Here is a 21023-nt window from a genome sequence, read left to right on the forward strand (position 1 = left end):
CCCTACTACAGAACGTTTGTAACGATGTAACCTATAACTATGATCTGATGCTCATGTAAAGCGCCCTGATACCTCCGGGTCTAGCCAGCGCTATATAAAACCTTTAAAATAAAAAAAGCCCCTAGATATTGTTGTATGCTGGACGGTTGGAGGTGGGATTTGGTGAGGTTTACTGTGAATCCCAAGTCGTGTAGCAGTTGGATTCTTTTGTGTGTGTGTGTGTGTGTGTGTTGCACACAGCTGCTGTGCGAGTTGGCTTTTATGAGCCAGTCATCCAGATAAGGGAAGACATGAATTTGCTGTCTTTGTAAGTGGGCCGCAGCTACTGCGAGGCACTTGGTGAAGACTTGAGGTGCTATAGTCACCCCGAATGGGAGGACTTTGAATTGGTAGTGTTGACCACAAACATGAGATATTTCCTGTGAGCAGGGTGAATAGGAATGCGAAAGTAGGCATCCTTTAAATCTAGAGTGGAGAACCTCTTGTTTAAGAAGTGTTAGATGTTCTGAGGACATTGGACGTTGTCTGGGAGGCAAATTTGGGGGAGTAGAGGTGAGTTCCAGGCAATAACCATACTGGATAATTTGTCTTACCTACTCGTCTGTTGTGATTGAATTCCAGACAGGTAGGAACTTTGGGAGACGTCCCCCGACAGGAGTGGAATGATCGGGGGAAGTGCAGGGAAGTCACTGCTTGGTGGTAGAGGAGTTGCGGTCATTGTTGTAGCAACCTCTTCCCTTACCATTCTTGTCTCTGTAGCCTCCGCGAAAGTATCCTTTGGAGGACGTTTGAGTGGGGCTCTTGTAGGAAGAAGAGGGACGTTCTGAACCAATTGTTTTGGAGCCAGCCCTGTAGAAGGTGCGGCGAAAAGATCCTCCAGGGGAAGGCAATTGTAAGGTCCCCATGGACTTAGCAGTGTTTGTATCGGTTTTCATCTTTTCTAAAGATGTGTCGACCAAGGGTCCGAAAAGATGCTCTTGATCAAAGGGCTGATTAAGAAGGACAGATTGAACCTCCTGCTTGAATCTGGAGATGCGGAGCCAAGCGTGCCTGCGCAACGGAATGCTGGTGTTAATGGCACAACAATGCGGTATCAGCCGCGTCGAGCGCACATTTAATTGAGGTGTTTGTGATCAATATCCCCTCTTGTATAAGGTCGCTGGCTTTCTGTTTGTACATTTCAGGAAGGTGTTGCATGAGCTGTTCAAGCTCATCATAATGAGCCCTGTTATACCTGGCCAATAAAGCTTGGGCATTGGCAATGCGCAAATGATTCGCCGCCTGTGACGCACTACGTTTACCAGATGCGTTTATTAACTTGGACTCCTTATCAGGAGGAGGGGTGTCACCTGTACTCTGTGAGTTTACCCTCTTGCGTGCATTAGACACCACAAGAGAATCCAAAGGGACCGGACCTTTAATGTAAACTGGGTCATTGGGCGCTGCCTTATACTTTTTGTCTACCCTTGTATCGAGAATCCTGGTTCTGACAGGGTCCTTAAAAACTTCTGGGGCATATTTAAGCATGCCTTTTAACATTGGTAGGGTGTGCGTGGATTTTTGCGAGGGTGCAAAGGTTTCAAGCAAGAAATCTTCCTCTAAGGGATCAGACTGTAATTGTACCTAGTGATATTGGGCAGCCCTATTGATTAGTTGTGCAAACCCAATACTGTCATCTGGCGGTGATGGCCTATATGGATAAAGTTCTGGGTCATTATGTGGGTCGGGATCGGTGTTGTAGTGATCCCAAGGGTCTACATTGTGTGGGATGGATTGTGCGTCATCATCCCCATCTGGATACATATTCCCACCTCCATCATTATCAGCATCATCGTCAAGTGTTTAAAATGAAAAAGTATGTTGCAGGGAGTGTGGTGGAGAAATTAAGAGATTTGGATCAGCGGCAGGAGGAGAAGGAGGTGAGAAGTGTTAGTACTGATCTCCTTTTGTTTTAAGGGTATTTCAGGTTCTTCTGAAGTGTCCAGTTTCTTCTTTTTGGAGGCTTGGCGACTATTTCGCCAGTCTTTCGAGCAATAAAAAGAGTTTTTTCTTTTGGATCAGAAAACTCAGGTGTGGGTAAAATGCCTTTTTTGGTACCAAAGTTGGGTCCGAATGTTCTTTGGACCGAGGGTCTGAGGTTTTCTGTGGGGTCTTGGACTCCTTAGGTTTTGTTATAGGAGTTTGTGGCTCCGAGACTTTTTCCAGCCCGGATGACTTTTTCGGGTCTGAAGTTGTTTTCGGCTCAGACGACTTTTTCGGCTCCAAAATGGTTTGCGGCACCAATGACTTTTTTAGTTCCGACTGTTTGTCCTTGGTCTGTTTCGACACCGAAGGCTTAGGCGTTGAGGCCGTCTTCGGTGCAGACGAAGAACGTGGCACATCTTTGGTCTTGTGCTTCGGTGCCGAAGGTGACTTGTCGGCACGGGAAGGGGGCTAGCTCAAGCCCGAGCCGGAAGGCTTATCTTTAGGTTTCATAGCCAGGCCTGAGGGTGGGGCTTCTGAGCCATGTTGCCGGTGTCGACCCGAACGTGTTACCGGTGCCTTAGGTTTGGGTTTTGGGAGAGGGGTTTCGGTACTCACAGACCACTGAGCCGTCTCCTCTTCAACGCGGGAGTCGTCGGTTCCGGAGACGTCTTTTCATCACCTTGTTGCTCCGGCAGGACATTGGGATCGGCTCCAAAGATGTCCAGAATCGAGCTGCTTCCGCAAGACATTTCGTGACGTTGAGCCTGACGATCACGGATGGTTTTCTTCAACCTGAAAGATGCACAGGCCTCTCAGTTTCTGTCTTCGTGCTCTGGGGAGAAGCAGAGATTACAAACCTTGTGCAAGTCTGTGTGTGGGAACTTAGCACCACACCAGGGGCATTTTTTGAAAGGAGTCCATTCCTTTGACTGCAGGCGTGGTTGGAGCGGATAGGCCCAACGCCCCGCGTCGAAGATCGAGGAGTTTGTTTTTAAAGATGCACGGCGAAAGGGAAACGCGATTGAGTCAATACCGTTGAGTGAAGAGGCATTGCACGTTGAAGGGGGGTTCGACACCGAAGCGGAGCGCAGCAAATCACATCCGAACCCGATGGCGGAAAAAACAATCTGGAGATGGGGTCGATGCCCATGCGAACTATTGTCCTAAGGAGGAGTCACCTACCTCGCGACTATAAATAATTTTTTCAAGACAAAAACAAAGTGCAAACATCTGAGCCCAACACCAGATGGCGATCTATGCATAAGTATACGATCTACAGCTCATACGCCTCAAACATATTGTTTAAGAGTGTGAAAGGTTGTAATGCATAAGTCAAATAATTGAACTCTCGACACGGACTCAGTTCTGGCCCAAGTTTGGATGGCATGAGGGCATTAGCACAGGAATACAGAGCCCGTCACCCATAGGCACAGCTGGACCGAGGGCATTAGCACAAAGATACAGGGCCTGTCACCTCTAGGCATGCATGGGCTGAGGGCATTAGCACAGGGCTACAGCGCCGGTCACCCTCAGGCATGGATGGGCAGAGGGCATTATCACAAGGATACAGGGCCTATCACCCTCAGGCATGGATGGGCTGAGGGCATTATGGGCTGAGGGCATTATGGGCTGAGGGCATTAGCACAGGGATACAGGGCCTGTCATCCCCCAGGCATTGATGGGCTGAGGGCATTAGTACAGGGATACAGGGCATGTCACCTCCAGGCATGGATGGGCTGAGGGCATTAGCACAGGGATACAGAGCCCTTCCCCCCCAGGGATGGATGGGCTGAGGGCATTAGCACAAGGATACAGAGCCTGTCACCCCAGGCATGGATGGGCTGAGGGCATTAGCACAGGGATACAGAGCCCATCACCCGCAGGCATGGATGAGCTGAGGGCTTTAGCACAAAGATACAGAGCCTGTCACCCCAGGCATGGATGGGCTGAGGGCACTAGCACAGGGCTACAGCGCCGGTCACCCTCAGGCATGGATGGGCAGAGGGCATTATCACAAGGATACAGGGCCTATCACCCTCAGGCATGGATGGGCTGAGGGCATTATGGGCTGAGGGCATTATGGGCTGAGGGCATTAGCACAGGGATACAGGGCCTGTCATCCCCCAGGCATTGATGGGCTGAGGGCATTAGTACAGGGATACAGGGCATGTCACCTCCAGGCATGGATGGGCTGAGGGCATTAGCACAGGGATACAGAGCCCTTCCCCCCAGGGATGGATGGGCTGAGGGCATTAGCACAAGGATACAGAGCCTGTCACCCCAGGCATGGATGGGCTGAGGGCATTAGCACAGGGATACAGAGCCCATCACCCGCAGGCATGGATGGGCTGAGGGCTTTAGCACAAAGATACATGAGCCTGTCACCCCAGGCATGGATGGGCTGAGGGCACTAGCACAGGGATACAGAGCCTGTCACCCTAGGCATGGATGGGCTGAGGGCATTAGCACAGGGATACAGAGCCCATCACACCGAGGCATGGATGGGCTGAGGGCATTAGCACAGGGACACAGAGCCCATCACCCCCAGGTATGGTTAGGATGAGGGCATTAGCACAGGGATACAGAGCCCATCACACCGAGGCATGGATGGGCTGAGGGCATTAGCACAGGGACACAGAGCCCATCACCCCCAGGTATGGTTAGGATGAGGGCATTAGCACAGGGATACAGAGCCCATCACCCCCAGGCATGGATAGGATGAGGGCATTAGCACAGGGATACAGAGCCCATCACCTTCAGGCATGGATGGGATATGGGCATTAGCACAGGGATACAGAGCCCATCACCCCCAGGCATGGATAGGATGAGGGCATTAGCACAGGGATACAGAGCCCATCACCTTCAGGCATGGATGGGATATGGGCATTAGCACAGGGATACAGAGCCAGTCACTCCCATGGATGGGCTGGATGGGCTGAGAGCATTAGAACAGGGGTGCACAGCTTGTCACTCTAAGGCATGGATGGGCTGAGGGCATTAGCACAGGGATACAGGGCCTGTCACCTCCAGGCATGCATGGGCTGAGGGTATTAGCACAGCGATACAGAGCCCGTCACCCCCAGGCACGGATGGGCTGAGGGTATTAGTACAGGGATACAGAGCCTGTCACCCCCAGGCCTGCATGGGCTGAGGGCATTAGAACAGAGTTGCAGGGCCTGTCACTTCTAGGCATGCATGGGCTGAGGGCATTAGAACAGGGATACAGAGCCAGTGACCCTCGGGCACGGACTGAGAGCATTAGCACAGGGGTGCAGGGCCTGTCACCCTCATGTATGGATGGGCTGAGGGCATTAGCACAGGGGTAAGGAGACCGTCACACCCAGGCATTGATAGGCTGAGGGCATTAGCACAGGGATACAGAGCCCGTCACCTTCAGCCATGGATGGGCTGAGGGTATTAGCACAGGTATACAGAGCCCGTCACCCCCGGCATGGATGGGCTGAGGGCATTAGCACAGGGGTGCAGGGCCTGTCACCTCCAGGCATAGATGGGCCGAGGGCATTAGCACAGGGATACAGAGCCCGTCACCCCAGGCATGGGTGGACTGAGGGTATTAGCACAAGGATACAGGGCCTGTCACCCTCAGGCATGGATGGGCTGAGGGTATTAGCACAGGTATAAGGGGCCTGCCACCCTCAGGCATGGATGGGCTGAGGGTATTAGCACAGGGATACAGGGCGTGTCACTCAAGCATGGATGGGCAGACGGCATTATTACAGAGATACAGGGCCTGTCACCTCCAGGCATAGATGGGCTGAGGGCATTAGCACAGGGATACAGAGCCTGTCACCCCCAGGCATGGATGGGCTGAGGGCACTAGCACAGGGATACAGAGGCTGTCACCCCCCGGCATGGATGGGCTGAGGGTATAAGCACAGGTATAAAGAGCCCGTCACCCCCCGGCATGGATGGGCTGAGGGTATAAGCACAGGTATAAGGGGGCTGTCAGCCTCAGGCATGGATGGGCCGAGGGCATTAGCACAGGGATACAGGGCTCGTCACTCAAGCATGGAAGGGCAGAGGGCATTATTACAGGGATACAGGGCCTGTCACCTCCAGGCCTGGATGGGATGAGGGCATTATTACAGGGATCCAGGACGACTATTACTATAAACCTGGCTCATTCCGACCAACGGAAGAGGGTCAGTAGGTATGCAAGCAGACCACAGCTCCTCCATAGAGCTAATCTCCATCTACAAATAAAAAAGAGATTTAACGGAAAACTGACAAGTGGCGAGGCTTGCCTTCATAAGGAAGTTGCAGTCAGGACATAAGATTGGATTTAAAAGACTGGATATGGAATCAGATTTATTACAGAGAAGAGGCATAAAGTATGTTCCACCCGAGGCTCTGCAGGGGCAGATATACGGCATGAGCAGAGGGGGCAGCTTTTGGGGCAGACTCTCCCTGTATACTCAGGTAAAGAGAGGCACCAAGCTTACCTGTGCTGGTGGAGACTGGAGAGGGTTGTTATCGAGGAGGATGGACTGAAGGTGCCGCAGATGCCGATAGCAGACGGGGATCCGAGTGATGCGGTTACAGGAGATGTCCAGGCGGACCAATGGCAGCTCAGCCAGCTCTGAAAGAAGGCACAAACCATGAATGAGCAGTCGTCGGTTTCCATGAGCTCACAAGCATCTCACGCTTCCTACCGTTGACTTGAGGGTGCAGAATTATCAATACACAATAATCCCTTAGCAACAAGAACATGAACCAGAGATCCTCGCTACTGTTGAGTGTGAAGGACTCTCCACGTGCCATTGCTGCTATCCTTTGATACCACTGAGGTGTGGCTCTGCCACGAGTTGATGCTTTTGGTGAACTTTATTACTTCTTTCCTGCCCTACATTTCCAATTCTTGCCCCCAAAAGCTGGCTATCTACCCAAGTGAGTGTACCCAATCATCTACATTCTTTCCTTGTTCGCTCCATGCTCACCTCGAAAAAGGAGGCTGTACCTCCTTGGTCCCTGTGGATGTGCAGCGAAGGCTGGAACCGAAACTTGAGTTGGTTCCACAAAGGCGACACAAAGGTAGGGCATGCAGGAGCCGGAAAGAAAGTGGGAGGAGGTAGTGTAACAGTGAAGGAAAGTTTGGGGGTCTCCACCTTATCCATCACAAAGGCTCCACATCGGGTCTCCAATCAAGAGCATTTACTCCCTACTTTTCTGTGTACAGTAGTTCTTTTTAGTAAGTACTAAACTATCATTCTCGGTGGGAGTGGGACGGTTAATACTAGTTTGAGACCATGCGTAAATAATTTATACTCAAAATCTATGTTTTCATGGACCCAACCACCAGCACCAAGGACGCCTTCAAAAACGCCACCCGCATACACCACCAACTGATCCGAAAGGCCAAGAAAACCGCCTTCAAGGACCGACTAGATAACAACGCCCACAACAGCAAGGAACTTTTCAACATCGTCAAGGAATTTACCAATCCCTCGGCCAACTCTAACGACATTACCCCATCCCAAGCCCTCTGCGACTCCCTAGCCTCATTCTTCCACAACAAAATTGCTGACATCCACAACAGCTTCGACAACCAACCCGGAGACCAACCCACCCAACCATCTGCTGGACTCTCACCCCCCTCGAACATCCTTACCGACTGGAACCCAATCTCCACTGAGGACACCATCCGCCTGATGAACTCCATCCACTCAGGATCCCCCACAGACCCATACCCTCACCACATCTTCAACAAAGCAGACTCCATCATAGCACCGCACCTCCGAGTCGTCATCAACTGCTCCCTCAACTCCGCCACCTTCCCGGAAAGCTGGAAACACGCTGAACTCAGCGCCCTTCTGAAAAAACCCACAGCGGACCCCACCGAACTCAAAAACTACCGCCCCATCTCGCTCCTTCCATTCCCGGCCAAAGTCATCGAGAAAGCTGTCAACAACCAGCTCGCCGCCTTCCTCAAAGCCAACAAATCCCTCGACTCCTCACAGTCCGGCTTCCGAGCAAAACACAGCACGGAGACCGCCCTCATCGCAGCAACAGACGACATTCGAACTCTACTGGACAATGGAGACACAGTCGCCCTCATCCTCCTCGACCTCTCCGCAGCCTTCGACACAGTCTGCCATAGCACCCTTCTACAACGCCTCAGAAACATCGGAATCCAAGGAAAAGCACTAGAATGGATCACCTCGTTCCTCACCGGAAGAACCCAGAGAGTCCGCCTTCCACCATTCAAGTCAGAGGCCACTGAAGTCATCTGCGGCGTACCACAAGGATCTTCACTCAGCCCCACCCTTTTCAACGTTTACATGAGCCCCCTCGCGGCCATCGCCCACCAACACAACCTCAACATCATCTCCTACGCGGATGACACTCAACTGATCCTATCACTCACCAATGACCCCAGCACCGCCAAAACTAACCTTCACGAAGGAATGAAAGAAGTAGCCGAATGGATGAAACACAGCCGTCTGAAACTGAACTCAGATAAAACAGAAGTCCTCATCTTAGGCACCTCCCCCTCAGCATGGGACGACTCTTGGTGGCCAGAAGCCCTTGGAAAAGCACCCATCCCGACAGACCACGCACGGAACCTGGAAGTCATCCTGGATTCCTCACTCTCGATGAACAGACAAGTCAACGCCGTCTCTTCATCCTGCTTCAACATTCTTCGCATGCTCAAAAAAACATTTTGTTGGATCCCCACCGAAACTAGGAAAACGGTCACCCACGCTCTGGTCACGAGCCGACTGGACTATGGAAACACCCTCTACGCCGGTACTACCGCTAAACTCCAGAAAAAACTCCAACGAATCCAAAACGCCTCAGCCAGGATCATACTAGACATCCCGCGTAAAGAACATATCTCTGGCCACCTGAAAAACCTCCACTGGCTTCCCGTCAATAAAAGGATCACTTTCCGGCTCCTAACCCACGCACACAAAGCACTCTACGAAATCGGACCAGAATGCCTCAACACACGACTGTCCGTCTACACCCCCTCCCGCCAGCTTCGATCATCCAACCAAGCCCTTGCCACTGTACCTCGCATCAACAAAACCACCATGGGAGGTAGATCCTTCTCCTACCTAGCAGCTAAAACCTGGAACTCACTTCCCACTTACCTTCGCCTTACCCAGAACCACCTAGAATTCAGAAAGCAACTTAAAACGTGGATATTTGACAAGTAATTCCCCTCCCCTCCTCAAGCGCCTTGAGACCCTCTGGGTATGTAGCGCGCTATATAAATTCTCTGACTTGACTTGACTTGACATAGATCATGCAGCCATAGAAGCAACGTGCATTCTTGTGTCACATCATTACTGACATGCAACACCTCCTATGCACACGCATATATGTAAAGAACAGTACAACACAGGCTATGTTGATCATGAATAAAGGCAATGGTGTTCTTATTTGTAATGTTCGGTTTAATGTTGTATTTCTGAGCAAGCCAGCCAACACGTGTTTCGTCAATGGGTCTTAGAAACCATCGACTTCTTCAGGGCTGTTGTGAGCCACATGGATGCTTAGACCTTAAAACCGGTGATAATTACGACCCAGTAGGTCATGTTTATTCTGCAATGCCAGTCTCAATACAGTTCTCTATCGTTGAAATGTGAGTCTAGAATCCGGTTATCAACAGCCAATCCTTACCTGATTACCGAGTCCGGCACTTTGAAACCCCAATCTGGTAAAATTAAGGCACAATAAGTCATCAGTGGGTCTCCAGCGAGTACGCCAGACTCCCCTCGCATCTCCGGGATCCGGTTTCAACCGGATGCCCATAACAAGATTCCAGACTCACACGTTTTAACGATAGAGAACCTTATTGAGACTGGCATTGCAGAATTAACTTGACCTATCGGGTCGGAATTATCACCAGTACTAATATCCTGTACATTGTAATGTTAATAAATCAAAATTAATAATACCTGCATGCTAAGCAGGCACTGCAACATATTTTGTAGTCAATGTTTCCATATTTCTCTTTTCATATATCAAAATTCTAAATTGTTTATGTTCATGCAGAACAGAAACCAGTTGTAGTGGTTGGATTGGCAAAAATCCTGATGTGATGACTAACCCTCTTGCAGCAGTGGAGATAAGGTACCCCAAGGGGAACTCCTGAGGCGCAGATCAATGCCATCGAAGGTCCAATGATGGGATAGTCCTTAAACACAAGCAGTCACATCTTCACATAGTAACATGGAGGCCAAGATGGAGCTGGGAGCATTCGCCTTTCCATGAGGATCTGCTCCGCATTAGGCCCATCTACAACCATCCTTTAGACTTAGAGCTCTATGAGCCCTCGAGAACGAAGGGGGGACCCTCCCCTATAACTAATGGCGGACGAGGGTGTCCAGAACAGTCCCCGATGGTGTTGATGAGGCCGCAGACAGGTTTTACTGTGGATACGGACGCAAGGCCCAGCCCCAATACCCCAGGGCCCCTCAAGTTGCTACTTTGATGGTGAAGACAAGGTGGTGCGCAGAGCTAGGCCCCCAATAGTGGCACTAGTTTTCCGGTTTTCTGGACAGCGTTGTGGCACAGTCGGCCACTCAAAGGGTCTGGGCTCCCTCTACATCTGCTGAATGGAGGTGCTGCTTTTCTTGAGATGCCCTCCCCCTCTCTTGCTTCGTTTGGCTCCACACCCAGCAATTTCGGTGCTGTAAGCCACAGGCACCACAGGGCTACCATGCTATCGCTGACTCTGCAACTGTGCTGTCTCTCCTCCACTGGCTGCCTGGGTGCTCCTGACCCCCTCAGAGCTCTCTTAACAATCAGGACTTGGCCCCCTCATCCCAGATATCTGGACGCCGTGGACAACAGCAACCGGGGCATTGTCCGGCCCAAAACTTCCAAATCTCTGCCCCCCCCCAAAAAAACTATCATGGACATGCTGGCAGCCTCCCCTGCACTGGTGGACCTGATCCGCCAGTTAGAATGCACCCTCGAAATGGAATGTTCGATAGGGTGCTACAAGCTATCCAAGACTCTAAAACCACCATGGAGGCCCAACTTGGTACGATCCAGATAGAGACTGGATTGTTGCTGGCGGATCATATCAAACTTATGGCGAGAGTGGATACTGCTGAATCCTCCCTGACCTCAATGCAACCCTCCCTAGCAACCATGCAAGACCAACTGAAATAGTTGCAGACCGAGGTAGGCGACTTCATGGCGAGGGTGGAAGACACAAAGGGGTGCTCACAGCACAATAATGTACGTTTCCTTGGTTTCCCCCAGAGTTTAGAGGGCCCCAACATAGAGCATTTTCAAAAGCACTGGCTGACTAATACGGTCCTGGCCAACCGGATTCCAACGTTTTTCTCCACCAAGTGGGCCCACTGGATCCCTTGTCACACCCCTCCTCCAGGGGCCCTCCCACGTCCAGATATAGCGTGCCTGCTCAACTATAGGGACAGGGATCTACTACTACAATTGTTACATGTTAAACGCCCCTGCACCTACAACCGAAACAACATCACGATGTACCCGGACTACACAGCGGAGGCTCAAAGAGGTTGTAACACCTTTGGAGTGATCGAGACACAACCATGTACTTTTTAATTGACCTATGCGCTACTCTTCTCTACCAAGCTCGGAGTTTTAGATGATAGCACAACTCATTTCTTTTACTCCCCATAGTAAGCCTGGGCATGTTTGCGCTTGAAGAGGGTGGTTATTGCTGTGTTTCAACTTTGGTTTCTAGTTTGGACCGATCAGGGCAGCATTAGCGAAAGCACAGGTGTAGCGCTTGACACGTTGTGGGGGCACGCTAACAGCCCCTGGTCCTAGGAAACACCAAAATACACATATCTACCACATACAATGTAATGCCCTGGAATATTAGGAGCACAGCAACCCACATAAGGTGGCATAGAATATATGTATACCTTAGGGATAGGCACATCCACATTGCTTGCCTCCAGGAGACGCACCTCACTGCTGCGGAACTAGACAAGGTGTCCCGGTGCTGGAGTGAACAGGTTGCAAATGCTACTTACCAGTATGTATCTGTTCTTTGCATGTAGGGCTGCTGACATTCATATCTGTGCATAGATCGCCGCCTAGTGTTGGGTCCGGATGATTGCACATTGTTGTCCTGGAAGAGTCTTCGAAGTATCACGAGATAGGTGGCTCCTCCCCTGGACTACAGTGCGCATGGGCATCGACTTCATCCCCAGATTGTTTTTAGCCATTGTGGCCGAGATGGAGTGAACTATGTGAGTGATGACCATGCTATGAGCATAAACATGAATACTGCAGCTGCTACAGGTGCCGGGGAGGAGGGCGGGCGATATGAATGTCAGCAGCCCTACATGCCAAGAACAGATGCATACTGGTAAGTAGCTTTTGCAGTTCGAGGCATGTGGGCTGCTGAATTCATATCTGTGCATAGAATACATAGCAGTCCCTCCATTATCGGCGGCCGCCCGTGCCAGCTGCAGCAGTTTGGAAAAGTGTCTTGAGAACAGCCTGACCTACAGCTGCCTGCTGTTTAGAGTGCACGTCTACACAGTAATGTTTAGTAAATGTATGTGTGGTAGACCATGTGGCTGCTCTACATATATCCTCTAAGGGGATGTTCCCAAGGAAGGCCATAGAGGCCCCCAACTTTCTGGTGGAGTGGGCTCTTGGTGGAATTGTAAGAGTGCGTTTAGCTTTTGCGTAACAGATCTGAATACATTTCACGATCCACCTAGCAATACCAGCCTTGGAAATAGCGCTACCCTTGTGGTGTGATGCAAAGGCAACGAAAAGCTGCTTAGTCTTTCTAAAATCCTTGGTCCTGTCGATGTAATACATCAGGGCCCTTTTAACATCAAGGGTGTGGAGCATCCGCTCCGCCAGCGACTCAGGATTTTGAAAAAACACTGGCAACTCGATTGCTTGGTTTATGTGGAACTGAGACACAACCTTGGGTAGAAATTTAGGGTTAGTGCGGAGCACTACCCTGTTAGCATGGACTTGGAAAAAAGGCTCTTGGATGGTGAGGGCCTGTAACTCACTAACCCTCCGTAGCGATGTAATTGCTACCAAGAAAGCCACTTTCCAAGTCAGGAACTGAAGCTCGCAAGAGTGTAGTGGCTCAAAAGGAGGACCCATCAGCCTTGTAAGAACCACATTGAGGTTCCATTCTGGAGCTGGTGGTGTCCGTGGTGGAATGACCCTTTTGACTCCTTCCAGAAAAGCTTTGATAGCAGGCACCTTGAAAAGTGAAAGGTGTTGTCTATTCTGGAGGTATGCGGCCATCGCAGACAGGTGAATGCGGATGGAAGTATACGCCAAATTGCATTGGTACAGATGGAACAGGTAACAGATGATGTTCTGAATGGAAGCATCCAGCGGGTTAATGTTGTGGTTCGCACAATAAATGACCAACCGCTTCCATTTAGCCGCATAACATGCTCTAGTAGTGGGCTTTCTTGCCTCCCGAATGATGTCCATGCAATCCGGGGGAAGATTGAGGTAGCCAAACTCTAGAACTTCAGGAGCCAGATCGCCAGGTTGAGCTGTTGCGGATCTGGGTGCTGAATGTCGCCATGGCTCTGCGTCAGAAGGCTGGGTGTGAGATGAAGCCTTTGATGCGGTACCACAGAAAGTTCCAGAAACGTGGTGTACCATGGTTGGCGAGCCCACGTTGGAGCAACCAGGATGAGAGTCATCGAGTGCTGCCTGAGCTTGCGCGCCACCAGCGGTATCAGAGGTGCTGGGGGGAAAGCGTACGCAAATCTGCCTGACCAGTTCATCCATATCGCATTGCCCTGCGATTGCGGGTGTGGGAACCTGGCGGCGAAGCTTTGGCATTTTGCGTTCTCCCTTGTGGCGAACAGGTCTATCTCTGGATGACCCCACCTTTGGAAGTACGGTTGGAGTACTGATGGATGTATCTCCCACTCGTGCATTTGGTGGCTGTGCCTGCTGAGCAGGTCCGCCATCTGATTGTCTTTGCCTGGGAGATGTTCTGCCATCAGGAAAATGTTCCTCTGAATGGCCCACTTCCACATGCTCTGAGCCAGATGAGACAGCTGCGGAGATTGTGTGCCCCCCTGTTTCTGAATGTAGTACATGGCCGTCATGTTGTCCGTCCGGATCAACACGACCTTGTTGCACAGATGTACTTTGAATGCCTTTAAGGCCATGAAGATTGCCATCAGTTCCAGTACATTGATGTGCATCTTCCTTTGCTGTAGTGTCCATAGTCCCTGCACTGTGTAGTGGAGTACATGCGCTCCCCATCCCTGGAGAGAAGCGTCCGTCGTCAGGATAATCTGTGGCACAGGCTCTTGGAACGGTCGGCCCTTGCAAAGGTTTTGTGGATTCCACCAATGCAGAGAGTTGTATGCCCGACCGCTCACCAACACTAGGTCTGTTAGTTGCCCGTGAGCCTGAGTCCACTGACGTGCTAGGCACTCCTGAAGTGGACGCATATGTAACCTCGCGTGCGGGACAATGGAGATGCAGGAGGCCATCATGCCTATCAACTGCATGAACACTTTCGCTGGAAGCGAGTGCTGAGGTCTGAATCTTTGGATCAGCGTCTGAATACTGGCGACTCTCACTGAATTTGGCTGCGCAGTGGCCGCCAGAGTGTTTATCGTCGCGCCCAGATACTGCCGTATGTGGGCGGGCTGGAGATGTGATTTCGGGTAATTCAGCGAGAACCCCAGATCGTGCAGGAGATGAATGGTGCGGGACACGTGGTTGGCACACTGTTGTTCCGACTTCGCCTGAATGAGCCAGTCGTCCAGATAGGGGTAGACGTGGATGTTCTGACGTCTTAGATGCGCCGCCACGGTCGCCAGGCACTTTGTGAAGACCCTGGGCGCTGTGGTGACCCCAAAAGGCAGAACCCTGAACTGGTAGTGCTGGTCTTGAATGGTGAACCTTAGGTACTTCCTGTGTGAAGGATGCAGGGGAATGTGAAAGTATGCATCCTTGAGATCCAGGGTAGCGAGGAAGTCCCCTTGCCGAAGCAGCGGGAGAACCTGCTGCAACGTGAGCATATGGAAGTGTTCTGACAAAATGTACCAGTTGAGGGGCCTGAGGTCCAGGATGGGCCTGAGGGATCCGTCCTTTTTTGGAATTAGAAAGTACAGGGAGTAAACCCCTGTTCCCCTTTCTTGCAGTGGAACGAGCTCTATTGCCCCTTTTTGCAGCATGACTTGGACTTCCTGCTGCAACAAGTGCAAGTGCTCGCCGGACATAGGACGGTTTCTTGGGGGTATGTTTGGTGGAGTGGGAGTGAGTTCCAGACAATAGCCGTATTGGATAAGAGATTTGACCCACCTGTCCGTGGTGATGGATTTCCACGCGGGCAGGAACTGCTGGAGTCTCCCCCCGACTGGTGTTGTGTGGTCGGGGGGCAGTGACAAGGCGTCACTGTTTACTGGCGGTGGAGGACCTGGAGCTGTTATTTCCACGTCCTCTGCCTTTGACGTTGTTGCCCCGGTAACCACCTCTACCCTTGTTGGTGTATGAGGATTGGGTGTTGCTTTTATAGTATTGCGTGGATTGTGACGCTTGACCCCTTGAGGTGCCTCTGTTATTGGAGCTACGAAAGGAACCACCCCGAAACTGCTGGGACTGCAGGGCACCCATAGATTTAGCAGTGTCAGTGTCTTTTTTCATCTTTTCAAGGGTTGCATCCACTTCTGGCCCAAAGAGGTGGTCTGGATTAACTGTTTGGTTTAAGATGGTAGTCTGAATGTCTGGTTTAAAGCCTGATATTCTAAGCCATGCATGCCTACGCAGTAGCACGCTAGTGTTTATAGCTCTGGAGGCGGTATCAGCCACGTCCAGAGCGCACTTAATTGAAGCATTGGTGATAAGCTTCCCCTCCTGAATCAACATTTCAGCTCCCTCCTTGTACTGATCAGGTAAGTGCTGTAGAAGGGTTTCTAGGGTGTCATAGTGTGCCCTATCGTAGCGTGCAAGTAGCGCTTGCGTGTTGGAAATGCGCCACATATTAGCTGCCTGTGCAGCAATACGTTTCCCTGAAGCTTCAAAGACCTTCGATTCTTTGTCTGGGGGAGGAGCATCACCCGTGGTCTGTGAGTTCGCCCGCTTCCGTGCGTTGGAGACAACCAAAGAGTCCAGTGGCAACTGTCCCTTGATGTACGTTGGATCAGTGGGCGCTGCCTTGTATTTTTTGTCAATACGAGGATTGATGACTCTTGCCCGGGTGAGGACCCTGAAAACCTCAGGCGCATGCTTTAGCACTCCCTTCAGCATTGGCAATGTCTTGACAGTCTTTTCAGCCACAGAGAAAGTGTCAAAAAGAAAATCGACATCCACTGGGTCAGCATGGAGGTCGACATCATGATTGGCCGCAGCTCTTTCAATCAGAGCGTTGAAGGCTGCAGAGTCCTCTGTTGGGGAAGTTTTTGCAGCAAAAAGCTGAGGCTCGTGTCCTGACTGAGGGTCCTCAGGGTCGCCCCCAGCAGACCATGGCTCATTGCCATCCTCTGGATCCGAGTACGCTGGATAAGTATACTCCTCCTCCTCGTCCCAGTCACCCTCCCCAGCGTTAGAGTGAGTGAGAGCTCCAGACCTTGTGGAGATGCAGGCTCCATAGGGGCAGATGCACCCGCAGAGTCCAACTTCTTCTTAAGGGGAATGTGGAAATGCTCCAACACAGGCTCCGGGGTGATCTTCCTTTTAAGGAGAGAGAGCTTGCCTGTGTTGGCGTCGATGACAACCTCTCGACGCTCCTCGTCCGCTAGTGGCTGGTGCCGAGGCTTCGGCACTACCAAGGACGCTTTCGGCGTAGAAACCATCTTCAAGGGCACCCCGGCCCCATGTTTCGGAGCAAAAGCCTTCGGCGCCGTTTTTGGCGGCAGCGTATAGTGAATCGGCGCCTGCGCCTTTGCCGGTTTCTGTGGAGGCTTCGGCGTCACATCCTTCGGCTCGAGAGCCACTGCCTCCTTCCGAATACGCTGAAGGGACTCCGCGACCTTCTTGGTGAGTGAGGGGGAGGGCCGGACCGGCTCGAGCGAGTCCTCCGAGTCCGGATTCGGGTCGGCGACCAAAGCCGCAGTCTTCGGAGCCGACACAGCACCTCCCCTTGCTTTGTCGACCGGGATCGGTGCAGCCAGAGACTTGAGGTCGTCCTGACGCTTCTTCGAGGCCTTCTTATGGTCATCGAGCTTCTTGGCGTCGGCCCGGCTCTTCAGAGCGTCGACCAGCTTCGGCGCCGACGCCGGCGCGTCGGGCGTTTTTGCCTTCGGCTTCGACACGGGGGTCTTTGGATCGGCCAGTTTGGCGTGGCTTTTGAGCTCGGCGGCCATCTTGGATTTCTTCGGCGCCGAGGCCTCTGGAGCCTTTGATCCAACCAGTGAGACTTGCACTTTCGGTTTCGATACAGATGGTGCTGACCCCGATGGCTTCACTTTCGGTTTCTGTACCGGGAGTGGCGCATCACCAATGTCCGTGGCCGGGCCCGGAGGCGGGGCCGTGGGACGAGTATTGAGGTCTTGGGTAAGGCCCGAAGGCGATCCCTCGACCTGGGCCTTATGCTGGGGTTCGGCCCCTGAGTCAGTATGAGGAAGCTCCTCTTCCGAGCTATCCTCTACGGTGGCAATGGCCCCGTCGTCGTCCCCTACCTCCTCGACGACTTCCTCGAACTCTTCGTCTCCCGCGTCGTAGTCTTCTTCGCCCTCCGACGCCGGGTTAGAGTCCGAAACATTCAGGACGGTGTCGTCTTCAACATCTTCTTCAAAGATGTTTGCGGGTGGGGGTGCCGATAACTGGGCCTGCATTCTTGTGGCCCGACGTAGCTTGAGAGTCTTCTTCGACCGGAACTTGGAGCAGGCCATACACTTGGCCTCGTCGTGGTCCGGCGACAAACATCTGTTGCACACTGGGTGCACATCGATGTGCGAATACTTTGAGGCACACACTGGGCACCTCTTAAACGGAGTTCGTTCCATGGTGAAGTAGTCTGGAGCGTCGTGTAGGCCCGTCCGCGCCGACAGCACGCGGAAGGGCAGCAAGTGTTCGGAGCCGATGAATAAACCAACCCGAACGATAAACAATACCGACGCGAGTCCTAAAGACCTTTTGGTCTCAAGCAAAGAAAGTTAAACAACTATCGATTCCGACAGAGGGAACCGAAACACATCCGAACCCAATGGTAGAAAAAAACAATCTGGGGATGGAGTCGATGCCCATGCGCACTGTAGTCCAGGGGAGGAGCCACCTATCTCGTGATACTTCGAAGACTCTTCCAGGACAACAATGTGCAATCATCCGGACCCAACACTAAGCGGCGATCTATGCACAGATATGAATTCAGCAGCCCACATGCCTCGAACATTTAATACTGGGAATTCCGCATATGATCGAGGGGCTCTGATTTGCATTGCTCCAGGGGTACTCTACAAAAAGAGTAGAGCTGTGATGAACCACAACGGCCGATATGTGCTACTGGAAGATGCACTGGATTGTCGACACCTATTGGTAATCTCACTGTACGCACCAAACATGATCCTGGGCAGGTTCATACACACACTATCACCAGCCCTGCTTTTAGACCCCCCAGCACCTGATATCTGGGAGGAGATTTCCATTGTGTACACTGCACCGCTGTGGATCATTCAATACTCCACTCCCCAGGACCCAGGGCATCTATAGTGCCTAGACACTTTAGACAATGGACAGCCACAGAGCAGCTCCATATCTGGAGGATGGGTCACCCAGCAAAAGTGGAATACTTCTACTACGCTCCGGGTCACCAGGTACAAACTAGGCTGGATTACATCCTCCATAATGCAGAGTTTCAACCTCAGGTGCCCAGCTCTGAGTACTTAGACCGGGCAATCTCTGATCACAGCCCTCTCAAGGTTGCCCTTCGATGGGGGGTGACGAGCTCCGGGGACCAACTTGGTGACTGCGAACAGAGGCCCTTCTCAACGTGGCATATAGAAAAACCATTAGTAACTTGTGTCAATATTTTGAGGAAAACAAGGGGGCCGCGGGGTGCAAAGGTATAGAGTGGGACAAAATTAGGTAGTCACAAGGGGACATTGTATTAAGATCACATGGGGAGAGCGACCCTCCGTAATGTGTTAGCATTAGATGCGCGTTTGCAAGTGACCCAATTGGAGGCGGTGATGGTTGTGGAGGCTTGTGCACATCTGACGGAGCTTCATGGCTAATATAGGGAAGACTCATGCAGCCTTCATAACATTCATTACAAGGCTTCACTGGCTTGTCAACATGCAGACAGGCATGGCTACTGCACTCAGAACCATCATTCGGGTGATTCGTACTTCTGTTTGAGACATTGTGAATAGAAGGTGGCCATAAATTAGGTCTTTGTACAGTACTATAAGGTGCTATATTCCCCTCCCCTGGACCCTTCTCCAGATCACCTACAGAACTATATCTGAGGGCCACACTCCCCCGCCTGAGCGCTCTACAGTACCAGGAGTTGGAGCAAAGCCTACAAATTGAGGAAATACCGGAGGCAATAAATTAGACGGGCTAAAATAACTGGCTGTATGAAATGTTTAGAGCCACCCTTGCCCAAAGATACTTGTGGTCTACCAAGAGACACACCAGCAGGACATGCTGCCTGATTCCCTATGAGAAGCCCTCATAGTGGTGCTGCCTAAACCAGGCAGGGATCCTCTAGAGGCGAGGTGCTATTGCCAGTTATCAATGCTCAACATTTATTATAACATTTTAAGCAAGGTGTTCACTAATCGATTGCTACCATTGCTTTGGTAACTGGTGTAGGAAGGTACCTCCTGACTATGGTTGCCCCCAACTTTTTGCCCTGTGTTTTAGCTGGTTTTTGACATAGTCGACCTGGGGCCCTGCCAATCAGGACCCCAGGCCTACTGCTCTCTCTGTAAAATGGATTCCATGTACCCTAGGTGCATTTCCAATTGGTACTGGGCCACCCTATCAGACCCTGTAACTCAGGGCATGGGTGTACCCAGGCCTACCAGGGGCTGAAGCATGTATTATACCACCCCTGGCTGGCCTCCTAAATTTGACACAACTGGCTGCATGACAGCTGGGGCAAAGTCGTGTAATCACCCTTTGCTGTAGATATAGTATACCTATATCTAACCCTAAAATGGACACACAGATTCCTATCAGTCACTCCTATGGCAGGCCTTAACAATCCTGAAGGCAGAGTGCTTGGAATCGTGTGAGATGGTGCTCTGGCATGAGCTGAGCCTGTCTGCAGCTTGCGGAACCAAGTCCTAATAGCTGTTCCATGATATCGCATACCATATACTCTTAAGTGCATTATAATCCTCGCGGTTAAATGCTATCTTTGGTATTGCTTTATCAAAACATGTCGAGTAAGGTGTCATACGAATTGGAATACTAACCCCTCGCCAATTCTGGCGACAGGGTTAGCATTCCACCCTTCTAGAGGGACACGACATGTATGTAACTGTGAACCCCGGTTAAAGTTAAACGAAGCCTTAGCTCCACAAAATGGATGCTGCCACCACAGACACGAGTCTGACCCCCTGCAGCTGGGAGTCCTTCCAGCGAGGGGAGCCTGGACAAAGGGTTTCCTGCCAGGGGCGGTGCTAGCACCGTCCCAGACATGGTTTTGTGTATCCTGGGTAGGCAGGGCTTTTCAGGAAGGTGACTGCTGAGTGGCACCCCGGTGCTCACTACGCATAGGCCAGTCTGAACCAGTTCCAGGGGCACACCAGCCCCTGGCCTGGGGAAGTCCGGCATGGGAGAGGGGTGTAACCACTCCCCCTTCCTAGTCCCACCCATAGGCAGGACCTAGTCACCGGGTCAGCCCCCTTTTTTAGTATAAAGATGGGAGCGGGCCCCCTGTTCAAATTAGATCATCTTTGGAATCAAGACACGACTTTCTGCGAAAGGACTTCAAGATTTCCTTCTTCAAGATTCTCCCTTGTGGCTAAGGAGTATTCACCCTGCATCCGCAGGCACCATCCTAAGAACACTGCGGTCTGCTGCAAGTCCTTCTTCACGAATCCGACGACCCAGCTCGACGAGACCCGGCTTCCCTGGCACCTCTGACCTCTAGAGCAAAGCTGAGAACCGTGAGTGCGACGAGA

The 21023-nt window shown here is 51.6% G+C and overlaps 1 protein-coding gene across 2 annotated transcripts in view; it reads right to left on the minus strand.

The window, feature by feature from the left end:
* LRCH4 (leucine rich repeats and calponin homology domain containing 4) overlaps positions 1-21023 on the minus strand; it is a 474501-nt gene that overhangs the window by 126456 nt on the left and 327022 nt on the right. For both annotated transcript variants that reach the window (XM_086946200.1, XM_086946199.1), the window contains exon 5: positions 6429-6565. In XM_086946200.1, the coding sequence (XP_086802326.1) occupies positions 6429-6565 (137 nt within the window). The remainder of the gene's footprint in view (positions 1-6428; positions 6566-21023) is intronic.

Source organism: Lissotriton vulgaris, chromosome 12, assembly GCF_964263255.1.
Source record: "Lissotriton vulgaris chromosome 12, aLisVul1.2, whole genome shotgun sequence".
Classification (NCBI taxonomy): domain Eukaryota; kingdom Metazoa; phylum Chordata; class Amphibia; order Caudata; family Salamandridae; genus Lissotriton; species Lissotriton vulgaris.